Source organism: Capra hircus, chromosome 15 (genome assembly GCF_001704415.2).
Source record: "Capra hircus breed San Clemente chromosome 15, ASM170441v1, whole genome shotgun sequence".
NCBI classification, from domain to species: Eukaryota; Metazoa; Chordata; class Mammalia; order Artiodactyla; family Bovidae; genus Capra; species Capra hircus.
Window position 1 is genome coordinate 9,457,791 of NC_030822.1, and position 12,725 is coordinate 9,470,515.

Below are 12,725 nucleotides of genomic sequence, written 5' to 3' on the forward strand. Positions count from 1 at the left end.
ATGAAGCTACTGTTAACAGCCCAGACACAAATGAAGAGAGTTGGAATGCAGATAGTGAAGGAAGGAACAGATAGAGAGACGGGAAGCTTAACAGGTCTTAGGGACTGACTGGATATAGTGGTGGCTGGGTGAGCTGTGCCATTCACAGGAAGCAGGAATACAGCAAGCAGAAGCAGTTCAGGAAACAGGACAAAATGAGGACAAGTTGAATTTCAGATATGTTACATGTGGAGTGCCCGTGGCACATCCAGATAGAGCACTAAAAAGACAGAAGTGAGATCCGGGGTCACAGAGAGTGTCTTGGCTGAAAGCACGGATTTTTAGACACTGGTGTACTCCAATGCATCTCAAAGGCCAAGAGATAACAAAGAGGGGACTAAGAAAAGAAGACCAAGGTTAAGATCCTGGGTAAAAAGAAAAAAAAAGGGCAAAGTAAAGAATAAGTGAATGAAATTGAAAAAAAGATATTCTGAGGACAGGAAGAGAACCAAGATCAAGTGATATCCCAGAAGCCAAAGGAAAAGGAAAAGGAAAAGCTCCTACTGGGGAGCTGTGCAGAGGTCCAACGGCAGTGAAGAGGCTAGAGTAGGATGAGCACTAGGAAGTCACTCATTTTGGTAATTATAAACAGACTGATGCATCTTAAGAACTTCCAGCACAGCACAGCTCAAAATGTGATCATAAATGGAATTTTAGAAGAGGGCCTGGTATAGGTATGCCCATTATTTCAAATCTTTAAATTTTACTGGGTTAGCGTAAATACAATGTGCTTTTTTGATGATTTACTCAATAGACTAATGACATTAAGAAGACTGGTACATAAATCAAATGGGCTCTAGTAAACGAAGACGTTGAGGTGGAGAGAAAAGAAGTGTGAAGAGCAATTTCACATTATAGTTTGTCTTCTGCCTCCCAATCTGGGGTCACCCTCATGATTCTACAGGATAGTAAGTGACTGTTAAAAGAAAGAAACAGATGCTTGAGAGGAAAGAAAAGCCTAAGTTAACCTCCAAGCTTGAGGGTTGATTCTACCCCAGGAACACAGCTCAGGTCAAAGCAACTTACTTTCAAGCCTAAGGACATCTGAGTCCCTCCCTGAATCCTCAACAGACAGCACAGGGTCCTCCTCTGTCCCTGCCTCAGAGGGCTCTTCTTCAGCAGCATCCAGTGACTGTGAGTTGTCAAAATACTTCTGTTTGTCATGGCCGTTGTCCAGGGTTTTCGCATGACAATTACCTCAATGACAAGAGACACAGACAGAGCACATTAGAAACCTCTCTTGTGTAGTCCCGCAGCTCAAGGTCCCCAAGTATCAGGAAGAGCAAAAAGGTGACCGTTGCGTTTTCCTTCAGCAGGAGAAAAGTGCCCTTTAAAGCCAGGTCATAACTGTGATTCACAATTTTGCACTGAAGTTCAAGTTTCACCTGTTAGGCTACTGTTAAGTATTTGGGGAAAAAGCTCTAAGAATGAAGTCCCAAGATCTCCTTCCATTCTTAATGAATGATTGTGAAACACGTCTCTGAAAGTCAGAAACATCATATAAAAAAGTGGTTTTCCTTCTATTTGCCTTTCGAAGGTGAGAAATGACAGATGAGTATTTGAACAAGTCTGGAGATAGATGAATTATAGCAGAAGAGTAAACCATTCTTGCATTATAGCTTAAAGTGAAAGACTAAAAGGTGAAGGGTTAGAAATTAAAAACCAAGGACTTGGAGGGGGTAGTGGTGGCAGAGAAGCCACATTTGTGACTGTCAGATCACACAGGTGCCTATTTTCCTTTTGGAAACAAATTTTGATCATGTGTGAAACTGTCAGTCGCTTAGTCGTGTGTCTGACTCTTTGCAACCCCATGGACTGTAGCCCGCCAGGGGGATTCTCCACGCAAGAATAGTGGAGTGGGTTGCCATTTCCTTCTCTAGGGGATCATCCGACCCAGGGACTGAACCTGGTCTTCTGCCTTGCAGGTGGATTCTTTACTGTGTGAGCCACAAGGGAAGCACGTGTGTGTTGGCTCACTTGTGACTGACTCTTTGCAGCCCCGTGGACTGCAGCCCGCGAGGCTTTTCTGCCCATGGTGGGGAATTTTCCAGGCAAGACTACTAGATGGGGTTGCTATTTCCTACTCCAAGGGATCTTCAGGTTCTTTACCACTGGCACCATCTGGGAAGCCCAGTAACAATTTAAGCATAAAATGTCACATTTGAATGTAATCACAGCACTGTGTGACACTAGGTTGGTACAAAAGTAACTGCAGTTTTGAATTGCTGAACTCTGCCAGTTGATATTACAATACATTCTTAAATAAATGTATTTATTTATTTATAAATTTTATATGAATTTCTCACTTTATGTTTTTTTTTTTTTTGGCTAATGACTAGTTACTGTTTATTTTATACTTATTTTAGACTACAGAAATGTTAGACAAAAAAGCAAATTCAACCACTTTTTTCATTCAAGTTCAAAACGGGTCATAAAGCAGCAAAGGTAACTAGCAACATCAACAATGCATTTGACCCAGGAACTGCTAACAAACGTACACTGCAGTGGTGGTTCAAGAAGTTCTGCAAAGGAGATGAGAGCCTTGAAGATGAGGAGTATAGTGACTGGCCATTGGAAATTGACAATGACCAACCAAAAGCAATCGTTGAAGCTGATTCTCTTAGAACTATATGAGAAGTAGCCGAAGAACTCAGCTTCAACCATTCTACAGTCATTTGGCATTTGAAGCAAATTGGAAAGGTGAAAAGCTAGATAAATGGGTGCCTCATGAGCTGACTGAAAATCAAAAAAATCATAGTTTTGAAGTGCTGTCTTCTCTTATTCTATGCAACAACAATGAACCAACAATTTCTCAATTGGATTGTGACATGTGATGAAAAGTGGATTGTATGACTGCTCTAACGACTGAGTAGTGATGAACAGCTCACTGGTTGGACAGAGAAGACACTCCAAAGCACTTGCCCAAGCCAAACTTGCACTAAAAAGTGATGGTCACTGTTTGGTGGTCTGCTGCCCATCTGATCTAATATAGCTTTTCGAATCGTGGTGAAACCGTCACATCTGAGAAGCGTGCTCAGCAAATTGATGAGATGCATCGAAAACTGCAACATCTGCAGCTGGTAGTCGTCAAAAGCACGGGTCCAATCTTTGCCACAACGCCCAACTGCACACTGTACAACCAGTGCTTCAAAGGTTGAGTGAACTGGCCTACAAAATTTTGTCTTATCTGCCATATTTACCTGACCTCTAGCCAACCAACTACCACTTCTTCAAGTATCTCAACAACTTTTTGCGGGGAAAATGCTTCCACAACCAGCAGGAGGCAGAAAATGCTTTCCAAGAGTTTGTCAAATCCCAAAGCACGGAGTTTTATGATACAGGAATAAACAAACTTGTTTCTCATTGGCAAAAATGTGTTGATTATAATGGTTCCTATTTTGATTAATAAAGATGAGTTTGTGCCTAGTTGCAACGATTTAAAATTCACGGCCCGAAACCACAATTACTTTTGTACCAATCTAATACTTTCTGACATGTATAGTTAGCATGACCTCCTGATACAATTTTGTGCAGGAGTCAAAGAGCTTTGACCTTATTAGGGAACCATGTGTTAACAGAGATAAACAGCCACTATCTAGCTCCACTTGATAGTCATTCTCTGGGAAGAGGAATGTATTACTAGACTGCTGTGTCTTTGGTGGAGATCTGGCTGGCTGAACAGGTCTCATGTTCCATGTGAGTTGTTGCAGAAGATGTATATTCAGTAGAAGCCTACATTCTTATTACAGGACACTTCTTTGAATAAGAGTGCATAAGTAATTTTTCTCCTTTATCAGAACATCCAAACATGTTCTAAAAGTTTTTTTTTTTCTTTCTTTTAAAAGAGAATGTTGCCTCAAAGAGATGTATGTACCCAATCAAGCTGTCTTTGTAGCAATGGGAATACAGGAAGTCTTTCTGGATCTGATGACTCCCCTTCAGATTCTGTAATTTTGGAAACTGCTACTCAGTCATTTCCCTCATTGTACCAAAAAAACATAAAGGACTCAAAGCCTTTCCCAACTTACTAGTTTAGAGAGGGGAACTGCATACGTTGGGAGTCACTTTCCATTTTCCAATTCTACACTATCATACATCTGAGGCTATTTTCAACAAGGCTACCCCAGAAACTGAAGACTCTCTGTCTCAAGAGAGCTTTAGCTCTCAAGAAATTTAACAAGCAACCTGGGGAGACAGTAAAGAAAGACAACAAACACTAATGAACTGGTCTACTGCGCCCAGCAGGTGCTTCAGAGAATGAGCTTTGAGTGGGTAGATCTTGAATTGTGAAGAATACGTAGAACTTAAAAACACAACTTTTAAAAAGGGGGAATTACAAGGAAGGGCACCAGTATTTCTTCAGTACTTTTGCATTTTTTCCCCCACTTACACCTCAAAAACACCCTATGAAATATTATTAATTTTACAGACAAAGAAACTGATTCTCCATGAGATTAAGTTACTTGTCTGAGGTCAAATATAAGTAAGTGGTAGATCTGGGATATGAATCAGTTCTATTTTACTACAAAGCTTCTTGGCTTCCCCCTAGTCAATACTACCTCTTTAAGCAAAAAAAAAAAAAAAAAAAAAGGTCAAGAAGTTGGCATTCTAGGTAGGGAGGAATCATGTGTTGAGCAAAGCAACAGGAATAGGGATTCTCATTTGTGATTGGGAGGCCATGAGAAGTACAATTTGACAGAGATGGAAAGGGTGGAGTGTGTGGGCCCTGGAGGGCTACCAGGAAAGAAGCCATAAAGAGCAAGGGTAGCTGCTCTCTTTCTCCAGATTCTCCTGAGAGGCCAGAGGTTGCTGAGTTGCCTCCACTTCTGTCTTCACCACTGAGCCCGTGTAGGTACATGTGGGAAATCAAGCACACGAGCATTAAAATAAAACAAAGCAATGACAACAACTCCATACACCCAGCTGTCTGAACTTTACTGTGAAGAACAGCATGTCTCTTAGAGGCAATTCTTAATTAGGATATAAATAAGCATGACTATTAAAAGCAGAGATGAAAGAAAACGATGACAATGATACTGATCATTTAAAACATACACTGTTCCTAGTGAATGTTCTCTGTCTTTAATTTTGGTGAATTTGCCTCTAAAGCATTATTCACCTTGACTCAAGCTGGGTAAAGCAAAAGCATAAACCATTTAACACTGGAACCTGGTGAAATTCTAGCTGTGTTTCCTGCAGTTGATTCTGTCCTCCAACCTTTGCATCTCTTATTTTTCTCTCCCACCCTCTATTATAAAAATTTAATTGGTTTCATCTTTTTAAATGTCTGAAATATTTAAAAATGCTTTACAGGTCATTTATAAGCTATGATATGCATAAGATCCTGAAGCTAAAATTAGTCCTTCTGCATGACCTTAAAGCAGACACCCTCTTGAAGCAAGCCTCGTGAATTCTAAGAATGTCCTCCCCTCCAACTCAGGAAATCCGGGCCAGCACCTCTGAGGGAGAGGGTATAAAAGGGGATCAGGGAAAAACAGGGGAATTAAGGGAATAAGAAGTTTATTTTAAACTATTTCTTAGTAGTTTCTAGAAGTAGGCAAAATCAAAGTGATCAAGTAAAAATTACATGTTTTAAAATTAGAACTGTTGATATGAATTTTCTTAGGTTGATGGTTAAAAACAGACTGGTTTAGTGTTCTGGTGTGATTTCCATGATTAACTAGTCTAATCACAGAAAGTCACACTGCCTAATTCTTGAATGACTCCTTCCACTTGCCGGAGGCAGAACTGAAGAACTTCAGAAAAAATAAACTTATCTATTCTTTGGACTATAGTACAGGTCTACTCCAGCTAAAGAGGAACTGAAAACAGTTGCCTATATAAGAAAAATATCGCTTGTCTTCTCAGCAAAGGTAGAGATAATGTTCTCACTAAAGAAATACAAGGAAATGCTGAAGAAGGAAAAGTGGAAAGATATCTAAAAAGTAACAAGTACCTTCTGTGCATATGGCTATTATTTCTTGCTGATGCAAAAATAAGGAGATTCTGTGGCTTAGACTAACCTTGATAGGCTTTTTTTTGGGGGGGGGGTGTTGGGAACTTCATGATTTAAATGAAATGCTTTAGATAACAAGGTCCCAGATGAAAACGGAAACACTTTCCTCTGCTTAATGTTCTATATTTGCTTGAAAAGAATTTAGCACCCAATTCAAATCCTGGCAGTCTGGTTTTTCTTAGAATTAAGAGGATATGCAGGAGATATAAGAGATGAGGGTTCGACTCCTGGGTGGGGAAGGTTCCCTGGAGGAGGGCATGGAAACTCACTCCAGTACACTTGCCTGGAAAATCCCAGGGACAGAGGAGCCTGGTGGGTTTTAGTCCACGGGGTCGCAAAAAGTTGGACACGACTGAAGCAACTTAACATGCACACAAGCAAGAGAGGATAAGGCAATAGCAACTGAGCATTCAGAAAACTAAGATCATGGCATCTGGTCCCATCATTTCATGGCAAATAGATGGGGAAGCAATGGAAACAGTGAGAGACTGTTTTTTTTTTTTGGGCTCCAAAATCACTGCAGATAGTGACTGCAGCCATGAAGTTAAAAGACGCTTGCTCTTTGGAAGAAAAGTTATGACCAACCTAGATAGTATATTCAAAAGCAGAGACATTACTTTGCCAACAAAGGTCCGTCCAGTCAAAGCTATGACTGGTTTCTCCAGTAGTTGTGTATGGATATGAGAGTTGGACTATAAAGAAAGTTGAGTGCTGAAGATTTGATGCTTCTGAACTGTGCTGTTGGAGAAGACTCTGGAGAGACCCTTGGACTGCAAGGAGATCCAACCAGTCCATCCTAAAGGAGATCAGTCCTGAATATTCATTGGAAGGACTGATGCTGAAGCTGAAACTCCAATACTTTGGCCACCTGATGCAAAGAACTGACTCATTTGAAAAGACCCTGATGCTGGGAAAGACTTAAGATGGGAGGAAAAGGGGACGACAGAGGATGAGACGGTTGGATGGCATTACTGACTCAACAGACATGAGTCTGAGTAAACTCCGGGAGTTGGTGATAGACAGGGAGGGCTGGTGTGCTGCAGTCCGTGGGGTCGAAAGAGTCGGACACGACCGAGCAACTGAACTGAACTGACTGAACTAAGCATGGAACTTCAAAGAGAGTATTTCTGGTTCTGGAACAACTATGAGATCTTAAACTTATCAACATCCTTTTTTTGCAGTTAGAGTACTGCCTGTATAAATTGGGTTATTAATATTAACCTCCCCTATAAGGGTATTCTGGTAAACGACTAAATATTTAATACACCATGTCCAAGCCTAAGTGTCCTAAGGGAGAAAGGCACAATTTATTCTGTGGCTAAACAGATTTTCAGAGTAAACTAAGTTCTCGGGAACTCCTATCATGACTAGGGTTAAAGAAATCTCCTATTTTCTCTTGTTAATTCTGTTTACAAAGGTCTTTGAAGATTATTTTTCAACTGGAGTTGGGAAACCACCTACTTATTAAAAAGAATTCTTCTCTTTTGAATCTCATAAATTGGTAAAGATTCCTGGGTGGATTAGGAATCCTTTAGGGTTCTTTAGGATTCTTTGCGGTTTGTTATAATAGAGAAATGCTACAAAACTGAGGCATCAAAATTTTGTAAGAGCAAGTAACTAATTTTCTATTTATTTCTCTAGTAAGAAATCTATCTATTAGGGAAAATGATAAGATAAATTGTGAAGTTTATCACAAAAGTGTATCTTTGAGTTAATCACCATTGCTAAGCAAGATTATTATTTTTTAAATTAAATTTTATTGGAGTAGTTTCTTTACAAAGATTACTTTAAAATACCACCAGGAAAATTTAACTGTGGGTGGCATGTGGGGCTTGGGATCACACTGAGTAACAGGTAATAGTGAAGAAGTAAGAAGCTTTATTGCAAATGGATTCCTTATGATTTCTACCTCAAAGTCTTATAGACCTTGTTCTAGAAGAAGCATTCCATGGTATGAGTGCAAATCCTGCCTAGATACAGCCTTACCATATGAACTTGGGCAAATTGACCCTCTTCTCTGCATCTAGGTTCTTTACCTGAGATAAGCTACTGTCCAGCAATAAGAGGAGTCTGAGTAAACACCACTGCTGAAACCACGGTGAACATAAGCACACAGAACTCCCTGAATTTAAGTGACCCTGAGACAAGAGAATCTGCCTCACCTCCTCTACCCTGGGCTGTCCTCGGCTTAGAAAGATGAGAGAAAGCATTTCAACAGTTGCAATGGCTCAGACTTGCTCTCATTCAGCTGCTGAATGACATTCTTACAGGAGGTTTAAAAGTAATGGCCATGTACTGGCTGACCTTAACTGCCAGAGAGAACACAGATCATATTAACGACTTGGAATCAGCACCCTCAGGATTATATAGGCATTCCCTCATGGTGAGGTGAATGAGTCAGAAGTGAGTCTAAAAAAGAAAAGCTAGCAAAGAAAAGTATGTGACCTCAAAATGAAATGAGAGCAGGGGTGGGGGAGGCAAGAGAGAAATTCTTTTCTACTATATATTCTAGAGTTAAATTCTCTCCTGGGGGACATTGTTCACACATGGTGGGGGAATCTGATCTGTACTGGTTTCTATAGACCTATACGCCCTGCCTCCTTTAGAGGAGAAGGGGGAGAGTGAGCTATAATCTGGTCTGCTTGTCCTGCCACGTGGCATTCCCTAAGTGGCTAAAGCGGAGGGTGCAAAGTCGGCATCAGCTGAGACACAGACACCATGACACGTAGGCTGTGCAAGAAACGGCTCCCATGATGGAATCTAAGCTCTCCGATGCTGTAACTTCTTCTAGAAATGGGAAAGATTAGGCCGGATCCCTAAACAAGGGAATGTAAACATTAAGTTTACTAGGAAAGATTTCCCCATGCAGCAACTACATTAAAAAGTTAACTGTCATAGGTGCCATTATTATTACTATTAAATTTAAAAATCTGTTTTACTTCAGCCTAAGGAAATGGGTTTTGAGCAAGAACGTTGGGGAAACAAATCCAATAGATTTCTCACACTTACTGATTTATTTATGAATGTTAGTTTTTCAATGAGGGTCAACAAGGACATTTGTGTGTAATTTTCATTAAAAACAGTGCAGATAGGAGGTGGGAAAATACAGGCTACCTACTGGATGCGTCATCTGCTAGTGGACAAGCGAGACAATGTGACTCCTTTCCTCTGCCCCCTCCTACGGTGTGGGAGCTGCAGGCCTTAATACATGTACGACAGAAAGTGTTCTGTGGATACAGCTGATTACCCTCTATTACCAGGTATTCTCAGTAGCTCAAACTTGAAATGCCATTAGATGATTTTCCATATGAGCACATTCTAAGGGCTAAACATTGGGAGGAGGGTGTGGAATGCATGGGCCAGCATACGGAGATGAAAAAAGGAATGGTCCCTGCTCTCAAGGAGTTAGGAAAGTCCTGTAGGAGACTTCTGTCTTGTACACAAATAACTGTAACGGCAAGTCACAGGAGCTGAAGGAGAGACACAGGTGGGATGACTGCTCACATAGTTATATTATGATTAAGGGATCAGGTAAGGCGCATGGCAGAAGTGGGCCTTGAAGGATGGCCAAGATTAGAATTTTTATTCAGGGAGGGAAGGCGGGCACGAGGAGAGTTATGGGGGAAAACTATGGAGAACGACACAAGCAAACACATGGAACCAGGAAAGGAGGGTGTACGTGGTAGAGAAAACAGGCTGTCCGCAGCAGCATCATCGTGTGTCATGTGTCATGGTTTGCTACAACCTCCAATGACGCTGCGAAAGAGAGGATGATATTAAAGTCTCTGTGTTGTCCGTGAGCTTAGATTAAGCAGCCCTATTTGAGTCAACCACAGACTCTTCTAGTAAGCTGGCTTCATTCAGTTCTTAACGCCTAGAATAAGCCTATACACAGAGGGTAGGGATGAGGGAACACGGGAGGGCTTAGGAAACTCCCTAGCTACTCACATCTGGTTTATATTTACCTCTCTTTTCTCGGGCTGAAAGTGTTTATAGTCACCTGCTGGTGTCAAGGAAAAAAAATCTAGTAAAAAAATCAACAGACCTTAACTCTGGTCCTCTTCCTCATAATACAAATGGAGGCACAGAGAAACACAAAATGGGAAAGGGACCTACCATTAGAAGCCCTTGATGCTTCCATGTGGCCAATGCTCTATAAATCAAGTGTAAAGCATTAGAAAAATAAATGATACTGTTTCCTTTTGCTTTATGTCACCAAACAAAATTGGAGGCATTCACCTCAGTTGCCACTTTGCACATAATAATATACTTTCCAGGACTCTGCTCTTTCCCAATCTTTAACATTTATGGTTTCTAGGCAGTGTACAGTGAGAGATGGTGACTTGTTTGGTTCAATTTTTCTATAGTTGTTATTTCATGTCATCAAGGGAAACTGGCTGTATTATCACAGGTGTATCAGGAATCAGAAGACTTGATTAACACCACACGCCCTGTCAGCTGCTACTACTCTTTTTCCTAAAATGTTATATGCTTTCTTTATTTTAATATTCATCACTCTGGATATTTGTGATCTGACTTGGTTATTAACTAATGCCTGACAGCTAAAGCAGTTTAAACTGCTTTGAGAGTGGCAAATTTTGAATGTCAAATTTAGATTTGTTGTTATAAAAATCAACTAAGTGAGAAGAGAAATCCAAAGCTGTGTTATTTTCAACAGCTAAGAATTCTGATTTAAATTTCTCCTGTATTTTAAATATCATAATTAAATAAACTTTGATGGTTAAGAAAAAGTAACAGATTACTGAGATTTTCTTGGTCAAAGAACACAACAGTTTAGTATGAAACAACTTCAACTACTAGTAATAACAATGAAAGAAAAAAAGGGAGGAAAAACCCAAACCAGCATATATATGACCACATACATGTATACGCCAGGTTTCCTCAATCATGAGTACTTTACATCTCACCAGGGCTCTTTTCTAGTGATTATCAGGCCCAACTACTGTATTTCCATTAGGCCATGGAACTGAGTTAAAAAAAAAAATCATTCAATGGTTATATTTGTAAAGGGGTTTAAATACGTGGTACTCACTGTTGTAAACTGGTGAATAGTGAAAGTTGCTCAGTCATGTCCGACTCTTTGTGACCCCATGGAATAGTCCATGGAATTCTACAGGCCAGAATACTGGAGTGGGTAGCCTTTCCCTTCTCGAGGGGATCTTCCCAACCCAGGGACTGAACCCAGGTCTCCCACACTGTGGACGGATTCTTTACCAGCTGAGCCACCAGAGTAATTCATTTCAACTAGTTGGTTCACAATGTACAGAAAGAATTTTCTGAGGTATAGGTCACTAAAAAAAAAAAAAAAAAAAAAAGCCCTCTCTAACGTAGCATGGATTTATAGCATATGTGTGAGAGAGAGAGAGGGAGAGAAAATTCTGCCAACTAAAATAATTTTTTGAATGGGGAAGAGTTATGCAAATGCTTGCTATATGAGATAGCAAAGCTGAACGTCACAAACTGAAATATCTCCAAAAACATCTGCTACCATGAATGGATATGAAGATATAGACAGAAAGATAGCATCCAATGAACTTGCCTAACTTCCTTCACACAAAGTATTCATAACAAGATGTTAGCCCCCTTCTGCTCCTATCAGGAGACATGTACAACTACAGTGTCAAACCACGTTAAACACATCTTGTTCAGTAATTAACGAGGGCTGGATAAAACAGACCCCACCTTGCTCATCCATTTTCCTTGCTGGTGTGTACCATCACTGTGACCTCAGTGATGTGACTGTTAGAAAAAGTTCCTGATGCAGAATGGAGTCTAAACACAAAGGGTGATGTCTTAGTAGAACTTTCCAACCCTATCTGCAGAGAAGCGATCACAAAATATGATGAACAATGCCTTCCAGTGGGTTATCTCCACACTACATACACAGCAGAAAGGAGGAAGACTTAATGTACATGACCTAGACTTAATTTACAAACTCAAAAATATAACTCACTTTCTTTTGGACATGCAAGATAGGCACCCTAACACTGGCAAAGACCGTTCACACACCTGAAGTTGTTACAAATTCTGTAACTCAGAGAGATTATCTTAATAAATTTGCAACTTATTTTTAAAGAAAAGCATTCTATAACTGAGTGACAAGCTGCAGTGTGAAGCTGACTTCAATAAGTGCTACTGCAGTGTCTAAAGTAACCATATAGTTGCTGCTCTCATTCTCAGTCCTCTTAGAGCAACACAGCCAAGCTGCAGTGACTCAGTTCCAACAGTCGCAGAGACAGAGAATAAAACCACTTGCCCTGTGTTTATTACATACAGGGGCTTAGAATACCCTCCTGACAAATGCCTTACTTCTTCACGAACCTGCCAAATTTTTCAGTTTTTTTCACCTACTTTCTCATGTTTCCATACAAGTGAATTTTTTTAAAGTCTTTCTTCAGTTCAGTTCAGTCACTCAGTCATGTCCAACTCTTTGCGACCCCATGGACTGTAGCACGCCAAGCCTCCCTGTCCATCAACAACTCCCCGAGTTTACCCAAACGCATGTCCACTGAGTCATTGATGCCATCCAACCATCTCATCCTCTGTCGTCCTCTTCTCCTCCCACCTTCAATCTTTCCCAGTATCAGGGTCTTTTCAAATGAGTCAGCTCTTCGCAACAGGTGGCCCAAGTGGCCCAAGTACTAGAGTT

General features: G+C 40.5%; 1 protein-coding gene across 2 annotated transcripts in view; it reads right to left on the reverse strand.

Moving 5' to 3' along the window:
- TTC17 (tetratricopeptide repeat domain 17) overlaps positions 1-12,725 on the reverse strand; it is a 125,614-nt gene that overhangs the window by 52,197 nt on the left and 60,692 nt on the right. The window contains exon 17 of one of the 2 annotated variants that reach the window (XM_013969875.2): positions 1,066-1,236. The exons of the other annotated variant lie outside the window; for it this stretch is intronic. Within the exon in view, the coding sequence (XP_013825329.2) occupies positions 1,066-1,236 (171 nt within the window). The remainder of the gene's footprint in view (positions 1-1,065; positions 1,237-12,725) is intronic. 2 annotated transcript variants of the gene reach the window in all.